We start from the raw sequence: 20,422 nt of genomic DNA, 5'->3' as shown, positions 1-20,422 counted from the left end.
GCAAAACGTTTGTAAGTTTTGCAACGCGATGCATTTGCAGTTTTGCAATGCAACGTGTTTGATGTTTTTGCAATGCAACGCAAAACGTGTGTAGGTTTTGCAATGCAATGCGTAGGTTTCACAACGCAACGTGTGTGTTTGGAGCCTTGGCGATGCAATGCATAGAGTCTGCAGGTTGCGCAGTGCAATGCATTTGCGGTTTTAGAATAGAACGTGTTTGCACATTTTGCAATGTAATGTGCTTGCAGGTTTTGCGATGCACTGCCATGTTTTGGCAGGTTTGCAATGCAACAAGTTTGCTTGAAGATTTTGCAAAGAAACACAAAAATTTGTAGGTTTTGCAATGCAAAACGTCTGTAGGTTTTGCAACACAAAATGTTTGTAGGTTTTGCAATGCAAGTGCTTGCAGGTTTTGTAATGCAACACGTTTGTAAGTAATGCAATGCAATGCATTTCCAGTTTTGCAATGCAATGCATTTCCAGTTTTGCAATGCAACATGTTTGTAAGTAATGCAATGCAACGCATTTCCAGTTTTGCAATGCGCTGTGTCTGCAGGTTTTGCGATGCACTGGGCAGGGTTTGCAGTACAGTGTGTTTGCAGGTTTTGCGATGCACTGTGTTTGAGGTCTTTGCCATGCACTTGCAGGTTTTGCACTGCAATGCGTGTGTTTGAAGTGTTTGCAGTGTAATGCAAAATGCCTGTAGGTTTAGAATGCAATGCATTTGCAATTTTGCAACACAACGTGTTTGCAGTTTTGAAATGTCACGTGTTTGCAGATTTCGCAATGCAAAACGTTTGTAAGTTTTGCAATGCGATGCATTTGCAGTTTTGCAGTGCAACGTGTTTGATGTCTTTGCAATGCAGTGCAAAATGTGTGTAGGTTTTGCAATGCAATGTGTTTGCAGTTTTGCAACGCACCGTGTTTGTAGGTTTTGCAATGTAAGTGCTTGCAGGTTTTGCAATGCAATATGTAGGTTTTGCAATGCAATGTGTAGGTTTTGCAATGCAATGTGTAGGTTTTGCAATGCAATGTGTGTGTGTTTGCAGTTTTTGCAATGCAATGCAAAATCTTCATAGGTTTTGCAATGCAATACATTTGCAGTTTTGCAATACGGTTGCAGGTTTTGCAATGCAAAGTGTTTGTAGGTTCTGCAGGGCGTTCGCTGTTTCATAATGGGGGTCACCTAATGCCATTACATATCATCTATATTATTCCATGTATCATATACCACATCAGAGATCATATATCACATACTCTACATCATCTCTCAACCACGTACGCATCGCATCTCAGTTATTCGCTATAACGCACTAGATATTTGATATGATTTGCCATAAATGAAGATACAGATGAGAACGATATGTTATTTATTGGCTATTATTCCCATCTAGGGTAATGTATATGTGGTGGGAATAATACATAGTATATTAGCTTTTATTCCCATATACATTCGCTTTTATTCCCATAGATATTATCTCTTATTCCCATATATATTAGCTATTATTCCCATAGATATTAGCTATTATTCACATATACATTTCCTATTATTCCCATATATATTATCTTTCATTCCCACATATGTTATTCCCGTATATGTTAGCAATTATTCCCATATCTATTACCTCTTATTCCCATAAACATTAGCTATTATTCCCATATCCATATTATCTCTTATTCCCATAGATATTAGCTATTATTCCCATATCTATTACCTCTTATTCCCATATACATTAGCTATCATCCCCATATATGTTACCTCTTATTCCCATACACATTATCTATTATTTCTATAGATATTAAGCTATTATTCCCATATCTATTAGCTATTATTCCCATATATATTTCTTATTATCCCCATATATATTATCTTTAATTCCCACATATGTTATTCCCACAGATATTAGCTATTATTCCCATATCTATTGCCTCTTATTCCAATATACATTAGCTATCATTCCTACATATGTTACCTCTTATTCCCATATTATCTATGATTCCTATAGATATTAAGCTATTATTCCCATATCTATTAGCTATTATTCCCATACATATTATCTATTATTCCTATAGATATCAAGCTATTATTCCCACATCTATTAGCTATCATTCCCATATATATTTCCTATTATCCCCATATACATTTCCCATTATTCCCCTATAATCTCTCATACCATAGAACCACCAAGTCCTCACGCTGCCAAGTCCACCCATGACATATTTAATATCGCACGATATACACGGGCGCAATAAATGATCTATATTCCCATCTAGGTGAGCATATATAACGGGAATAATATAGAATATATTCTATATATTAATAATTATACATTTTCAAGTCGGTGCCTTTTCCCACCCCCGGTTTGTACCCGGACTCGGTTTTCAGCCCTTCCCGAGTCAAAATTAATGAAAATCAATTAGCCAGGAGCTGCCCCGCTCGTTAAGAGTGTCGGGCAGGAACGGACGAGGCGGCTCCGGAGAATTTAAGGGGGGAAAATGCAAATTCTGCAGCAGAATAAGAGGCGATTTTTTCCCCTAATCGCCCCAATCAAACGCGGCCGCAATTAGGAGCGGCCAAGGCGCCGGGTTCGATTCTCCCCTTCATCTCCGGCCACAGCGAGAGGCGCGGCAAATGGTTCATTTTCATCAGAATGAAATCTGGACCCTGCAGAAAGCGGCTCCGCTAATGACGTGTTTACACAGAAAAAGACAATTTCTATTTAATGGTGATTACCAGGCAGGAGAAATTAAACTTCCTGCAGTTTGTGGGTTAGAGATAATGGGGAGAGAAGAAAGAGAAGGAAAGGAGGGGGTTGTGCACGTCTGTGTTTGCACGAGGCCAAGTGTGGCTGCGTCGCACCTGCAAACATGCAAATGCGCATGCAAACATGCAAATGCGCATGCAAACTCAGCTGCAAACATGCAAACGCACGTGCAAACATGCAACTAAATGCACATGCAAACTCAGGTGCAAACATGCAAACGCACGTGCAAACATGCAACTAAATGCACATGCAAACTCAGGTGCAAACATGCAAATGCACGTGCAAACATGTAAATAAATGCACATGCAAACTCAGGTGCAAACATGCAAATGCACGTGCAAACATGTAAATAAATGCACACGCAAACTCAGGTGCAAACATGCAAACACACGTGCAAACACATAAACAAATGCACATGCAAACTCAGGTGCAAACATGCAAACGCACGTGCAAACATGCAACTAAATGCACATGCAAACTCAGGTGCAAACATGCAAATGCACGTGCAAACATGTAAATAAATGCACACGCAAACTCAGGTGCAAACATGCAAACGCGTGCAAATGTGCACCAAAAATGTCAAGCATGCACATGCAAACGTGAAACTGCACGTGCAAACAAGACACTGAATGGGCACGTTTGCAAACTTGCATGGGAACTTGCAAACATCCACACGCAGACGTGAAGCTGCACGTGCAAATGCGCATGCAAACGCAAATGCAAAGAGGCAAACCCACGTGTAAGTTTGCAAACGTACATGCGAACGTGCACAGGAAGTTTCGAGCATGCATATGCAAATGCAACACACGTGCAAAGATGCACGGGCTAACGTGAAACTGCATACGCAAATGCACAAACACGCGCACACAAACGTGGGTGCAAATATACATGCAAGCTTGCAAATGTACATGCACGTGCAAACGTGCGCGTGAACTTGCAAGCATGCACATGCAGACATGCACACGTGCATGTAAATGCATGTGCAAACACACAAACACACATGCAAGCATGCACGTGCAAAGCTGCACAGGCAAACGTGAAACCGCACATGCAAATGCACGTGCAAACGCACATGGCAGCATGCAAACGTTCACATCTGCGTGCGTGCAAACGTGTGAAGGAAGTTTCAAGCACACAGATGCACGTGCACATGCAAACATGCACGGGCACACACGAAATGGCACATGCAAATGTGCACATGCAAATGCAGGTGCAAACGCATGCAAGTTTGCCCATGCAAACATGAATCTGCACACGCAAATGCACACAAGCACATGAAGCTGCACGTGCAAGTGCACATGCGAACGTGCAAATGCATGTGCAAGTGCGCATGTGTGAACATGCACATATACAAATGCACATGCAAATGTGCACACACGTGCATGAGCCCTCGTAGCAAAAGAGAGATTGGTTTTGCACGCTCAGCTCCCCGGGTCCCACGACCTGGGGTGGATTTTTCGCCCCTACATTGGGTGAAAAAGGTGCAAAACGGGGTTTGATGGCAGAAATTCCCGGGTTTGGCACGTCAAGTTAGTTCTGCTGATCCTATTTTCCGGGTTCCCCTTTGCGCCATTTCCATCTCGCGCCAACCTGCGCGAACCCGTCCCGGGGCGAAATCGTTCCGACGTCGGGTTTTACCGTCTGCTCTTCGCTGAAACGCGGAGCATCTGCAGAACAAGCCCAGATGTGCGTCGCTCCCCCCTCCAATAACTCAGGAATTCCAGCTCTGAGGCTCTTCGCGAGACAACGGCTGGGATGCTTTAATAATAGTCCAATTAAAATCGGAGCGACGCGCACAAAATTAAATAAATAAAGCCAAGCCGGAGCTGAAGTCTCGGGGGAACCGTTGGGTGGGAGGAGTGGGGAACAAGGCACAAAAATGCAATTTAATTAGCGGCGCGAGGCCTTCGAGGGAGCTCCAAAATAGCCCCAAAATGACTTTTTTTCAATCATAGATTTGTTTCAGTTGGACGAGATCCTCAGCATCGTGGAGTCCAACCATAACTTAAGTCTGGCATTAAACCACGTCCCTGAGAACCTCATGTCCGTCTGTCCAGCCCTCCAGGGATGGTGACTCCAGCACTGCCCTGGGCAGCCTGTTCAATGCCCCACAGCCCTTTGGGGAAGAAATTGTTCCCAGATCCAACCTCACCCTCCCCTGGCGCAACTTGAGGCCGTTTCTTTGTGTCCCTGTCTCCCCTCAGCTCCTGTTCTCCAGCTGAACCCCCAGGTCCCCCAACCCCATCACACTTGTGCTCCAGCCCCTCACCAGCTCCGGTCCCTCCTCTGAACTCGCTCCAGCACCTCAAGGTCCTTCTTATGATGAGGAGCCCAAAACCACCCCCAGGATTCAAGGTGCAGCGCCCAGGACAGTAGCACGACCACTTCTCTTGATGATCCATGTTGGTCCCGTCCACCTCAGGACATTCTATGATTCTATGAACATTGATCAGATCCCTCAGCTTCTCCAGGATGAACAGCCCCAGCTCTCCCAGTCTCTCCTCATAAGATGCCCCTCATCATCTTCGTGGCCCCCGCTGGTCTCCCTCCAGTAACTCCTTGTCCTTCTCAAACTGGGGAGCCCAGAACTGGTCGCAAAATCCAGACGTGGCCTCACCAAGGGAGGAACAACCTCCCTGACCTGCTGGTCACAAAATCCAGACGTGGCCTCACCAAGGGAGGAACAACCTCCCTGACCTGCTGGTCACAAAATCCAGATGTGGCCTCACCAAGGGAGGAACAACCTCCCTGACCTGCTGGTCACACTCAGCGCCCCCCGGTACCGTTGGCCTCTTGGCCACGTTGGTGACTCGTGGTCAGGTAGTTGTAGAAGCACTAAGGTCTCCCCTCAGCTCCTGTTCTCCAGCTGAACCCCCAGGTCCCTCAACCCCATCACACTTGTGCTCCAGCCCCTCACCAGCTCCGTTCCCTCCTCTGAACTCGCTCCAGCACCTCAAGGTTCTTCTTATGATGAGGAGCCCCAAACCACCCCCAGGATTGAAGGTGCTGGAGAGCAGCTCTGGTGAGAGGGATCTGGGGGTTCTGGTTGACACACTCAACGCTCCCCGGTACCATTGGACTCTTGGCCACATTGGTGACTTGTGGTCACCCTGTTGGCCACCAGCACCCCCAAGGCCTCCTCTGCAGGGCCACGGTGGGCAGAATTTTGCTCATATTTTCAGATGTCGCGGTGTCGGGAACGCTCAGCCCAATTTCACGCTCACCGGGGCAAAATGCCGCTGGTTTTGCTCAGTCTTTTGATTTATTTAGGCGGAGAAAAGGAAATATTGGGCTTGAACTTGGGTGCACTAAGAGGGATTTGCCGCCCACGATCCAACGAGAAAAAGTGCCCAAAACAACAGGAATGGGCAAGAAAAACATCTAAATTCAGCTCTTCAACAGTTCCATATTATTACTATTATTTTATTATTATATATTATTTTATAATTTTATAATTAAAGAAGTACGCATGTCCATATTATTATTTTTATTATTTTTTGAGCCTGGGATGAAGATTAATTAAGCCCTGGATGTTGCTAAAGCCCGGCTTAAGCTTGTACCCGAAACCAAATTGTAACTGTAAAACTCCTTTTTTTAATTAGTAGCAGTATCAGTCATATTATCAGTGCTAATTGTTTATTATTTTATAATTAGTTATTTTACTTTATTTCTATTATTTATTTTATCATTATTTTAAGAACTGTGCCACTCTATGATGATGATGATGATGGTGATGATGATGATGATGATGATTATTATTATTATTATTATTATTATTATTATTATTATTATTATTAACTATTTATTCTCCAATGCTGTTACAAAGTCCGTCCGATGATGCTCCCACCCCAGGTTTTACATCGTTAATATTCTACCTCAGCCGATCGCCGGTTCGTTGCAAACGGGGCCAACGCGGTTTGACGAGCTCTGAGCTTAACGAGGGCGGGTCATTAAAACCAGGGATGGTTCATGAGCGGCCGAAATTCCACAGCAAATTAATACAGCAAATAAAGCAACTGAACCAATGAAATCAAAATAAAGAATGAAATGAAATCAACTAATTAGTTAATTAGAGTAAGTGAAATAAATGAATAAAGTGAATTGGTGAATTACATAAATAAGGTGCGGTGAGTAAATGAAATAAAGGGAATAAATGAATGAGTGCGATAAATACGGGAAATAAATAAAGGAAATAGGTAAATAAAGAAGTCAATGGAATAAATAGAAATAAATACATGAATGAAATAAATAGATGCAAGAAGTACAGGAAATAAAGAAATGAAAGAAATAAGATAAATTAATGAACTAAATGAACAGAATAAATTAAATAAATAAAGGAATGAATAAATTAAAAGTTAGACGCGATAAATAAAGGAAATTAAGAAATAAACGAAATAAAGAGGTTAGATTAATGAACTAAATAAATGGAGTAAATAAATAACGTAAATTCACAAATGATGTAAATGGCTAAATTAATAAATAAATGATGTAAATAGATGAGATGACTAAATGAAATAAATCAATAAAATTAATAAATTAAATCAATCAATCGACTAAATACAATCAATGGCTGAGGATGTTTGCGGGGCCGTGTCCATTCAGGGGCGCGAATGAGCAAAGAGCCGTCAGGTTCCCAAAGCCGACGGATTTTGCCCCAAATCGGCGTTTCCGACGGGATTCTGAACGGCATCGCCGCTCGGGGCAAAATTCCCCTCAAATCCATTTTGGAGATGCTGATTGGCAGCATTTTGTTGGAATTTCCCCCCGTCCTGGGGGCTCCGGCGCAAAACGCGATTCACCAAAATTCACCACCCCCGTTTTCACATTTCTCTGCTTTCTGCGCCTCAAATGGCAGCTCAAAGCACATTTCGGGTCCCCCCGGCGCGAGTCGCCCGGTTACAACATGTTTTCGAACGGTCACGTGCCTCAAAATGCCGTTTTTATCAGAAAAATCCAAGCGGGGCCTTGGAGCCGTTTCTTGGGTGGAACACGAGAATTGCTCCTTGTTCCCCACAGGACGCACTATCTGATATTCACATTATACAGCAGAAAAATAAATATATTTACAATGATAACCACTTTTTACCTATATAAAATATAGAGATGTGTGTCTTTAGTCGCATTATCCAATTATATCCATCCAATACATAAATTCCTGAATGACTATATATCTATAAAATATGTAAGTATAAAAAGTTCATTAAAAGTATCATTCATTAAAAGAAATACTTCATCAAAAGTATCATTATAGATAAATAAATCAATATATCAATACATCAGTATATCAATATATCAGTATATCAATATATATGTGTCTTTATCCACATTATCCAATTCTATCAATCCAATATATTGATTATTCAATGATTATTCGATGTATTTGATATCTATATATGTCTTCACCCACATTATCCAATTAAATTCATTCTATATATATATATAAAGAGAAAAGAGGGAAGGGAAGGAGAAGGGGAAGGGGAAGGGGAAGGGGAAGGGGAAGGGGAAGGGAAAGGGAAAGGGAAAGGGAAAGGGAAAGGGAAAGGGAAAGGGAAAGGGAAAGGGAAAGGGAGGAAAAGAAGGAGAAGAAGAAGAAGAAAAAAATGAATAAACATAAAAAAAAATTTAAAAAAATAATAATAATAATAAAACCACAAATCTCAGGCTGGAGCGGGGGAACCGTCCCCAGCCCAGCGATGCTGCGAATCCACGTCCCCCCAACCCCCCGAGTCATCCCGACAAACCCAAAGAAACTGTTTAAATCTCTTTTTTTCTTCCATTCGCCTTTAATGAAGCGAAACCCCCATCTCGGCGGAGCCGCCTCATCGAGCGCGATGGTTTTGTGCCCATTACGGAAAGACAATTACAGGAGTAATTGGAAACGCCGGCGGGAGCCGCCAGGAACCCCCATAAATAAAAATATTCCCCTTAATAAGCTGCACCGGGGGGGGTGGCTGAGAAAATCAACATAATTACAAGCGATGGAAAAACAACCAGCGGGCGGCGAAGGGTCCGCGGGAAAACTTCAACTTTGGGCCAAAAAAAGGCAAAAATCACTGTTTTTTCCCACCTGGATGGAGCTTTTTGGGATATGACGTGATGTGGACGTGATCCACCTTGACTTGAGTGAGGCATTGACACAGTCTGCACAGCATCCTCACAGCTGAACTGAGGGAGTGCGGGCTGGATGAGCGGGGAGTGAGGTGACTGCGAACTGGCTGAAGGGAAGAAGCCAGAGAGTCGTGGTCAATGGGCAGAGTCAGTTGATCCTGTATCCAGTGCAGAGCCTCAGGGGGCAGTGCTGGGCCGCTGTTATTCAATATATTCATCAGTGATTTGGACGAGGGAACAGAGTGACTGTCAGCAAGTTTGCTGGTGACACCAAGCTGGGAGGAGTGGCTGACACTGGAAGCTGTGCTGCCATCAGAGACCTGGACAGGCTGGAGAGCTGGGCAGGGAAACATTGAATGAAATAGAACAAGGGCAAGTGTAGAGTCTTGAATCTGGGCAGGAACAACCCCAGGTTCCAGTATAAGGTGGGGAATGACCTATTAGAGAGCAGCGTAGGGGAAAGGGACCTGGGGGTCCTGGGGACAGCAGGGTGACCATGAGCCAGCACTGGGCCCTTGTGGCCAGGAAGCCAATGGGACCTGGGGTGGGTTAGAAGGGGGTGGTCAGTAGGTCAGAGAGGTTCTCCTGCCCCTCTGCTCTGTCCTTTAAAAAAGGGCTTAGTTCAGATACTATCAGGGTATACTTGGGGAACATATATATACACATACATATATATATATATAATATATACAGCCATACCACACTGAGAAAGCCTGATCTCATCTGATCTTGGAAGCTAAGCAGGGTCAGCCCCGGTCAGCACTTGGATGGGAGACCAGCTGGGAATAGCGGGTGCTGTGGGCTGAGCCAGCACTGGGCCCTTGTGGCCAGGAAGCCAATGGGACCTGGGGTGGGTTAGAAGGGGGTGGTCAGTAGGTCAGAGAGGTTCTCCTGCCCCTCTGCTCTGCCCTTAGTTCAGATACTATCAGGATATACTTGGGGAACATATATATATACATAATGTAATATATACAGCCATAGCATCCTTAGAATACCCCATCTCATCTGATCTCTGAAGCTAAGCAGGGTTGGGCCCGGTCAGCACTTGGATGGGAGACCATATATATACCCAGACATAGCACCCTGAGAACGCCTGATCTGGGAAGCTAAGCAGGGTCAGCCCCGGTCACCACTTGGATGGGAGACCAGCTGGGAATAGCGGGTGCTGTGGGCTGAGCCAGCACTGGGCCCTTGTGGCCAGGAAGCCAATGGGACCTGGGGTGGGTTAGAAGGGGGTGGTCAGTAGGTCGGAGAGGTTCTCCTGCCCCTCTACTCTGAAATACAAGGGCAAGTGTAGAGTCTTGCATTGAAGCCAAAAAAATCCCAAAATTGATTCCTCTGGGGCCGCCATTTTGAGCCCTGAGGTGATTCTGGTGCCGCCATTTTGAGGCAGCTCAGGGGTCACTCCCTTGTTCTCCTGCCCCAAACAAACTGGAACACAGGAGGTTCCACTGAAAGAGGAGAAGCAACTTGTTGGGGTGAGGGTGGCAGAGCCTGGCCCAGTGCAACACAAATTCCTCCACAACAGGTTGTTGTCTTATTTTTCTATGCAAAACTCGATTATTTGAGGCAAACTTGGGTTAGTTTAGTGTTAAAATGAGGGTTTGGGAAGCGGGTTTGCTCAGTGGAAGGAGGAAAAAGGGGTATTATTTCCTAAAATTGTGGGGGTTTGCCCCGAAATCTGTCCCGACGTGGCTTTAGTGGAGCCTGTAAAGCGGTTTTAAGCAAAAAAAAAGGCCTTGAAACTGGGGTTTCCACCCCAAAAAAGCCACTCAGGCAGCAAAAAGGGGCTTTGAAAGAGGAGTTTGCACCCAAAAATGTCCTTAAAATGGGGGCTTGAAGCAAAAATGTTCTTAAAACGGGGGTTTGCACCCAAAAATGGCCTTAAAATGGGGGTTTGAAGCAAAAATGTTCTTAAAACAGGGTTTTGCACCCAAAAATGGCCTTAAAATGGGGGTTTGCAGAAAAAAATGTCCTTTAAAGAGTATTTTGCACTGAAACCCGCACAGGGAAATTCTATATTTCATGTTTTTATAGATATATTGGTTATAATTTTGTTGCTATTTGGAGTCTTGGGCGGGTGGAGAAGCCAAAGATGCTGGAACATACTCCACAATATTAACAGAATTCCCCCCAAAAATAATAGAATATGCCTTCGAATTATAAAATACTCCTAAAGAAATCATAAAATACACCTAAAGAAATTATAAAATGCCATAGAAAATCATAAAATGCCCACCAAAATGCGTAATTATTCCAAAGAAATAATTAAATACTCCCCTGAATTAATAATACCCCCCAAAATAATAAAATGCTCCAAAAAAATTCATCAAATCCTCCCTAAATAAATCAGAAAATCCTCCAAAATAAAGAATAAAATGCCATGAAAAATAATAAAATACCCCCCAAAAATAATTAATAATAATAAGTAATAATAAACCGCCCCAAATGTCGCCTCTGGTTTAAAAACCACGTTCGGGTCGTTATCGCAGAACGAGGTCGACGATAAAACACTTTGATTTCCTTTCTCTTGCCCTTCTGGGGGGATTTTCCAGCTCCTATGGAATCCAACCCACGCTGAGATTTAATGGTTCATTAATATCTATATATTTTTTCTTAATATATCTATTTTTAATATTAATTTTCTGCATTTCTGCTCGGTCCCCGATTATTTTGTTCTCGACGGGGCTCTCACGATTCTCCCCATTATTTTTTGAGCCTTTGCTGTGACATTAAATAATGTTAAATAATAATAAATCGTATCGAATAATATTAAATAATATCAAATAATGATGTTAATTGTATTAAATATTATTAAATAATATCAACTATTAATAGATATTATTAAAAGTCCTGCAAATCTTCATGCACAAAGATCCCGGAGCTGCAAATTCCCCCGAGTCCTGTGGGAGTTTGGGTTAAATTCTTGCGAATTTGGGGAGGAAATGGGGCGATTTGGGGAGGTTGGGAGTGGGGTTGTGGGAGCGTGTAAGGAAATGTGTAAGAAAACGTGCAAGGGAGCGTGCAAAGGAGTGAGCGGGGAGGGGGAACGGGAGCTGCGGGAGTGCAAGGGAGCGTGCGATGAGTGTGCAAATAAGTGTGCAAGGGAGCGTGCAAGTGAGTGGGCAACAAGTGTGTGAAGAAGTGTGTAAGGAATTGTGCAAGGGAGTGTGCGAGGAGTGTGCAAGGGAGCATGCTGTGAGTGTGCAGAGAGTGTGCAGGGAGTGTGCAAGGGAGTGTGCAAGGGAGTGTGTAAGGGAGTGTGTAAGGGAGTGTGTAAGGGAGTGTGCAGGAGAATGTGCCGGGAAATGTGCACAGAAGGATGAATGGGAGCTGCAGGTGTGCAAGGAGTGTGCAAAGAAGTGTGCAAGGGAGTGTCCAGGGAGTGTGCAAGGGAGAGTGCAGGGGAATGTGCACAGAAGGATGAACAGGAGCTGGAGGTGTGCAAGGAGTGTGCAAAGGAGTGTGCAAGGGAGTGTCCATGAAGTGTGCAAGGGAGAGTGCAGGGAAACGTGCCCAGAATGATGAATGGGAGCTGCAGGTGTGCCAAGAAGTGTGCAAGGAAGTGTCCAGGGAGTGTGCAAAGAGCCTGCAGAGGAACAGGCATTGGGGGATGAATGGGAGCTGCAGGTGTGCAAAGAAGCGTGCAAGGGATTGAGCAGGGGACAAGCATTGGAAGATGAACAGGAGCTGCTGGTGTGCAAGGGAGTGTGCAAGGGAGTGTGCAAGGGAATGTGCAGGGAGGATGAAAGAGGAGCTACAGGTGTGCAAGGAAGCGTGCAAGGGAGGGGCAGGGAGGGAGCAGGGGAACACGGAGGGGAATGAACAGGAGCTGCGGGTGTGCAAGCAGTCGTGCAAGGACGTGTGCACAGTGGCCATGGAGGATGAGCAGGAGCTGCAGGTGTGCATATATCATCATGTATCATATATATCGTGTATTAGCTATATTGCCTATATTTTCTATATTATATGTTAGTATAGAATGTATAAGATATATTATATATTATCTATCTCACGTGTCGTAGTAATGTAGAATAAATAATAAACAATAAATAATTAATAATAGTAAACAATAAATAATATGTAATATATAATAATATATATGTTATATATCATGCATAATACATAATATAATAGGATATAATATAATAGGATATAATATAATAGGATATAATATAATAGGATATAATATAATAGGATATGATAGGATATGATAGGATATGATAGGATATGATAGGATATGATAGGATATGATATGATATGATATAATATAATAGGATATAATAGGATATAATATAATATAATATAATATAATATAATATAATATAATATAATATAATATAATATAATATAATATAATATAATATAATATAATATAATATAATATAATATAATATAATATAATATAATATAATATAATATAATATAATATAATATAATATAATATAATATAATATAATATAATATAATATGATATAATATGATATAATAGGATATAATAGGATATAATAGGATATAATAGGATATAATATAATAGGATATAATATAATAGGATATAATATAATATAATTAATATATAATATGTATTATAAACATACATCGTTAATAGTTCATTATATATAAATAGCTCATTATCTTAAAAGTTCATGATGTATTGTATTATACTCTATTGATAATATGAATTATATATTATTCATACAACCTATGCTATCTATATATTATATATATGATGAATAAGCAGATATAATATATTCTATACATATACATTATGTAATATACATATTATACACTATACAGATGATACTGATAATCTAGGTTATGCAGATAATATATATAATGTAAAATATATTACCTATATCTATCAGTATATTTTTTAATGTATATATTGTCTATGTAATTATACACAACTTACAATAAATATATTTTGATGTATTTTCAGACACATATAATGTAAATGTATATTACAGGATATATAATAAATGGGCAGAAACCCAGTTATTCTACATATTATATATGATGTATTATATATTCTATATGTCTTATATACGATGTATTATATATTCTATATATCTTTGTGGCGCGTCCCTCTCCAGACCCAACTCCACGTTATTCCCGCGGATTTTGTGACGGAGCTGAGATTGATTCCCAGGGTCGGGATCTGGCGCGTGAGCCGCGTCCTAGAGACACATCATCACAATGACCCTCGAGAGGTTCGAGACAGACTGAGAAACCCTAATATGTGAGATTTTCGAGAGAAATCGCCTTTCCAGGGCCCTATTTGGTTGGATTCTATTCAATCCGAAGTGAATTTGCTGAGATTTCCGCAGGGTTGGCAGAAACCGAGATTTTTACAGGAAAAAAACAGATATAGAGACACGCGACTTCTGCTCCATCTTCTGTCCTGAGTTTGCACGGGTTCTCTTCCTCAGTTTCCAGAATTCATTTTCCTAAATTTACTAAATGACCTGAATTCATTCTCTGGAATTCCTTAAATTTCCCAAGTTGCCCAAATTCATTCTCCTGAATTTCCTCAATTTCCTGAATGCACTGACTTCATTTTCCCGAATTTCCCAAATTTACTGAATATACTTCACAGAATCCCAGAATCCCAGAGTGTCAGGGGTTGGAAGGGCCCTGGAAAGCTCATCCAGGTCAATCCCCCATGGAGCAGGAACACCCAGATGAGGTTACACAGGAAGGTGTCCAGGCGGGTTGGAATGTCTGCACAGAAGGAGACTCCACAACCCCCCTGGGCAGCCTGGGCCAGGCTCTGCCACCCTCACCCCAACAAGTTGCTTCTCCTCTTTCAGTGGAACCTCCTGTGTTCCAGTTTGCACCCATTGCCCCTTGTCCTGTCACTGGTTGTCACCAGAAGAGCCTGGCTCCATCCTCCTGACACTCCCCCTTTCCATCTTGATCCCCAGGAATGAGTCCCCCCTCAGTCTCCTCTTGTCCAGCTCCAGAGCCCCAGCTCCCTCAGCCTTTCCTCACACGGGAGATGCTCCACTCCCTGCAGCATCTTGGTGGCTGCGCTGGACTCTCTGCAGCAGTTCCCTGTCCTGCTGGAACTGAGGGGCCACAGCTGGACACAAGATTCCAGGTGTGGTCTCCCCAGGGCAGAGCAGAGGGGCAGGAGAACCTCTCTGACCTACTGACCACCCCCTTCTAACCCACCCCAGGTCCCATTGGCTTCCTGGCCACAAGGGCCCAGTGCTGGCTCATGGTCACCCTGCTGTCCCCAGGACCCCCAGGTCCCTTTCCCCTACGCTGCTCTCTAATAATTTTCCTACATTTCCCAAATTCATTCTCCTGAATTTCCTCAATTTCCTGAATTTCCCAAATTCATTTTCCTGAATTTACCAAATTTACCAAATATAAGACAATAACAAAACCATTTGGTACTTTCCAACCAAAAATCCATGTATTATTTGACGCAAGAAGATGATTTGACACACGAAGAAGGGGGACGCGGGACGCAATTCCCCGATGATTTTTGGGGACGGAAAGCAAAAATGACTTGATTTTCCAAAGCGCCGTTTCCATCCCGCTATCCCCACGTTTTATTCATCCGCCGACGGCTTCCCAAACATTTCCCGCAGCGAGAAGCACGCCCCCCGAAAGGAGATTTAATTAGCAAAAAATCTCGTTAAGCAAACGAAATTACCCGTAAGACAATCCTCCTCTGGACAGGGGGTGCGATTAAGCGAAGCCGTTAATTGCGAGCGGGTTTTTTGGGGAGGGGTTAATGGGAAGATCCCCCTGTGCTCGCCAAAAAGCCTTTGAGCGTCTCATCAGCAAATTCGTTTCGGCGCCCCAAAAAACAGCAAAACAAATTAGAATTTGGAGGCGCGGGCGTCGAAAACCCCAAATTTAGGTGGGGTGAGATTGGCACCCGCCGGGATGAAAATGTGCATTTTCGAATTGAATTTCAGGTATTATAACATGATTTGTACCTCTTATTTAAGGCTTTTTTAACCTTAAGGCTGCGGGATGTTCACTCTGGTCCCTAATGACGCCCGGGAGCGCAGCAGCATCGGAACGATAACGGCAGCGTCATGACGATAACGGCGTTCGTTTCATTTTAGCAGCCCTAAGGTACTGATTTTCCCCCCAATGATGCATTCTCCCCCCTCCGTCGGTTCCCAAGACGCAAGAATTTCGTGTCGTCGCGCACAAAATGGGGAGATTTGGGGGTTTCTGAGGTGTGGTGTGAAGATGAGGTTGCCAAGAAACAGCCCAGGGATGCGCAGCCCCCGCTGCAACCCCCCCAATATTAATAGTCTATTAATATTAAGATAAAAGATAAATTAAGATAAAATAGACAATATTATATAACATTATTCAATATATATTGGGAACTAGCATATAATATTATGTAATAGTGGCCAATATATGATATTCCTCAATACATCCCATCAATGTATTTTATATATTATATATATAAAATATATACATATATGGGTAATATAGTAAAATATTGTATAATATTCCATATATATATTCCATATATATAATATTCCATATTGTATAATATTCCATATATATTCCATATATATTCCATATTATATATATGTATATATATAATATATATATAAAAATATATACATATATGGGTAATATAGTAAAATATTGTATAATATTCCATATATATAAAAGAATATAATATTCTACAATATATTCCCCTACTATATACATTATTAATATATTATTATTATTAACATATTATTATTACTATTACTAATAGTATTATTGCTATTAGATATTAATTTCTATTAATATATGTATTTAATGTAATATTAATTTTTATATATGCCTATAAAATATATACCCTGTTGAGGTCATTAATTTGGGTGTCCTGCAAGGACCGTTGCTAATTTGGGTGCCCTATCAGCATCATTGATCACTTGGGTACCATCTCATGGTCTTTCCTAATTTGGGGGCCCTACAAGGGTCTTTGTTGATTTGCATATCCCACTGGGGTCACTAATTTGGGTGCCCTACAAGGACCTTTGCTAATTTGGGTGCCCTGTTGAGCATCGTTGCTGATTTGGGTGCCATCCCACAGTCTTTGCTATTTTGGGTGCACCACTGGGGTCTTTTATTTGGGTGTCCTACAAGGGTCTTTGCTAATTCGGGTGCCCTACTGAGGTCACTAATTTGGGTGCCCTACAAGGACCTTTGCTAATTTGGGTGCCCTGTTGAGCACCGTTGCTGATTTGGGTGCCAACCCACAGTCTTTGCTAATTAGGGTGCCCTGCAAGGACCATTGCTAATTTGGGTGCCCTATCAGCATCATTGATCATTTGGGTCCCATCTCATGGTCTTTATTAATTTGGGTGCCCTACTGAGGTCACTAATTTGGGTGCCCTACAAGGACATTTGCTAATTTGGGTGCCCTGTTGAGCATCGTTGCTGATTTGGGTGCCATCCCACAGTCTTTGCTATTTTGGGTGCCCCACTGGGGTCTTTTGTTTGGGTGCCCTACAAGGGTCTTTGTTAATTTGGGTGCCCTACTGGGGTCATTCATTTGGGTGCCCTGCAACGATCTTGCCAAGTTGGGTGCCCCATCAGGATCTCTTCCTAATTTGGGTGCCCTACAAGGGTCTTTGTTAATTTGGGTGCCCTACTGAGGTCACTAATTTGGGTGCCCTACAAGGACCTTTGCTAACTTGGGTGCCCTGTTGAGCATCGTTGCTGATTTGGGTGCCACCCCACAGTCTTTGCTATTTTGGGTGCCCCACTGCGGTCTTTTATTTGGGTGCCCTACAAGGGTCTTTGTTAATTTGGGTGCCCTACTGAGGTCACTAATTTGGGTGCCCTACAATGACCTTCGCTAATTTGGGTGCCCTGTTGAGCATCGTTGCTGATTTGGGTGCCAACCCACAGTCTTTGCTAATTAGGGTGCCCTACAAGGGTCTTTGTTAATTTGGGTGCCCTATCAGCATCATTGATCATTTGGGTCCCATCTCATGGTCTTTGTTAATTTGGGTGCCCCACTGGGGTCATTCATTTGGGTGCCCTGCAACGATCTTGCCAATTTGGGTGCCCCATCAGGAGCTTTTCCTAATTTGGGTGCCCTACAAGGGTCTTTGCTAATTTGGGTGCCCCATGAGCATCGTTGCTGATTTGGGTGCCAACCCACAGTCTTTGCTAATTAGGGTGCCCTGCAAGGACCGTTGCTAATTTGGGTGCCCTATCAGCATCATTGATCATTTGGGTCCCATCTCATGGTCTTTGTTAATTTGGGTGCCCCACTGGGGTCATTCATTTGGGTGCCCTGCAACGATTTTGCCAATTTGGGTGCCCCATCAGGAGCTTTTCCTAATTTGGGTGCCCTACAAGGGTCTTTGCTAATTTGGGTGCCCTGTTGAGCATCGTTGCTGATTTGGGTGCCATCCCACAGTCTTTGCTATTTTGGGTGCCCCACTGGGGTCTTTTGTTTGGGTGTCCTACAAGGGTCTTTGTTAATTCGGGTGCCCTACTGAGGTCACTAATTTGGGTGCCCTACAAGGGTCTTTGCTAATTTGGGTGCCCTGTTGAGCACCGTTGCTGATTTGGGTGCCATCCCACAGTCTTTGCTATTTTGGGTGCCCCACTGGGGTCTTTTATTTGGGTGCCCTACAAGGGTCTTTGTTAATTCGGGTGCCCTACTGGGGTCATTCATTTGGGTGCCCTGCAACGATCTTGCCAAGTTGGGTGCCCCATCAAGATCTCTTCCTAATTTGGGTGCCCTACGAGCACCTTTGCCAATCTGGGTGATGCAAAAAGACGCTCCAGGGGTGACGCCCATCGCTCCCCGGGATGTTTTGGGCGCTTCACCCCAAAATCCCACAAGTCACATCCCTGCGGGGGAACCAGGAGGTTCCAGGACCCCAAAATCCTCCCCCCGCCGCCCCTTAACGGCTCCGCTCGTGCTAATTGTACAAAGTTAATGGGGGAATGCGCTGGAGGGGAAATTAAAGGGAAAAAAAGGGTAATGGCCATCAGGGCAGCAATAAACCAAAATTAATGGTGCGTGGGAAGGAATCATGTCCACTTAATACCGGCTTGGAAACGCTAATAGAATAATGGAAGAGCCAGGGGTTCGCTCTGCGGCACCAAAACACCTTCTGGGGGGGGATATTTTTATTATTATTATTTATTTCCATTTTCTTCCCATTTTTTATTTTCTTTGGTTCTTTTAATTTCTATTTTGTCATTTTGCACTTTTCATTTTGCTCTTTTTTCCCCATTTCCTTCTCTTTTTTTTTTTTTTTTTTACATTTTCCTTTTTAATTGTTTTCTTTTTAACCAAATTTCTTTCCTTTCCTGCTCTTTTCCTTCCTTTTCCCCACTTGAAAAAGCAAATCCCAACCATTCCCCAACGCACCGAGGAGCAAAATCCCACTCGAACCTCAACCGCATCGCCCGGGGATTCCCAATTTTCGGCATCTCGACTTCATCCCAACAAAAACTTAATCACAGAATCACAGACTGGACTGGGCTGGAAAAGCCCTCAGAGCTCATCCAGTCCAACCCTCGGTCCAGCTCCAGCCCATTGACTAGATCATGGCACTAAGTGCCATGGCCAATCTCAGTTTACAAACCTCCAGGGCCGGTGAGTCCAGCACCTCCCTGGGCAGCCATTCCAATCCTGACCACTCTCTCTGCACAGAATTGCTTTCTCATCTCCAGCCTCAATTTCCCCTGGCAGAGTTGAAGCCCATGGCCCCTTGTCCTATCGCTGATGCCTGGGAGAAGAGCCCAATCCCCCCCTGGCTGGAACTGCCCTTCAGGTAGTTCTAGAGAGTGCTGAGCTCAGCTCTAAGCCTCCTCTTCTCCAGACTGAACAAGCCCAGCTCCCTCAGCCTCTCCCCATAGGGCTTGTGTTCCAGTCCCTTCCCCAGTCTTGTTGCTCTTCTCTGGACCCGCTCCAGCACTTCAATCTCTTTCCTGACCTGAGGGGCCCAGAACTGAACACAACACTCCAGGTGTGGCCTCCCCAATGCAGAGCACAGGGGAAGGATCACTGCCCTTGTCCTGCTGACCACGCTGTTTGGATCCAGGACAGGACACCATTGGCCTTCTTGGCCACCTGGGCACACTGTTGGCTCCTGTTGAGCTTCCTGTCCATTAGTCCCCCAGGTCCCTTTCTGCCTGGCTGCTCTCCAGCCACTCTGTGCCAGCCTGGAGCGCTGCAGGGGGTTGTTGTGGCCAAAGGGCAGCACCCGGCACTTGGCCTTGTTGAACTTCATCCCATTGGAATGGGCCCATTTTTCCAGTCCATCCAGATCCTCTGCAGAGCCTCCTGCCTTCCCGCAGCTCCACACTCCCTCCCAACTTGGTGTCAGCAGCAAATTTGCTGATGATGGTCTCAATCCCTTCATCTAAATCATCAGTAAAGATGTTAAACAGGACTGGACCCAACACTGACCCCTGGGGACACCACCAGTGACCGGCCGCCAGCTGAATGCAGCCCCATTCACCAGCACAGCCCGGCCAACACAACCAAAATCCAGTAAAAAACACTGAGTTTTGTTAATACATCAAATATTATCCTTTTCCTATAG

General features: G+C 43.6%; 1 protein-coding gene across 1 annotated transcript in view; it reads right to left on the bottom strand.

Annotated features, from left to right (window-relative positions):
• The window catches only part of PKNOX2 (PBX/knotted 1 homeobox 2), a gene marked incomplete at its 5' end in the record, with an annotated part of 40,346 nt that extends 21,042 nt beyond the window's left edge, over positions 1-19,304 (bottom strand). The window contains one exon of the mRNA XM_082070415.1: positions 19,243-19,304. Coding sequence (XP_081926541.1) covers positions 19,243-19,304 — 62 coding nt within the window. The remainder of the gene's footprint in view (positions 1-19,242) is intronic.
• Between the last annotated feature and the right edge of the window lie 1,118 nt (positions 19,305-20,422).

This window comes from Streptopelia decaocto (genome assembly GCF_964273445.1).
Source record: "Streptopelia decaocto genome assembly, chromosome: 21".
Lineage (NCBI taxonomy): Eukaryota > Metazoa > Chordata > Aves > Columbiformes > Columbidae > Streptopelia > Streptopelia decaocto.
This window is presented reverse-complemented; position numbering and strand designations above follow the sequence as displayed.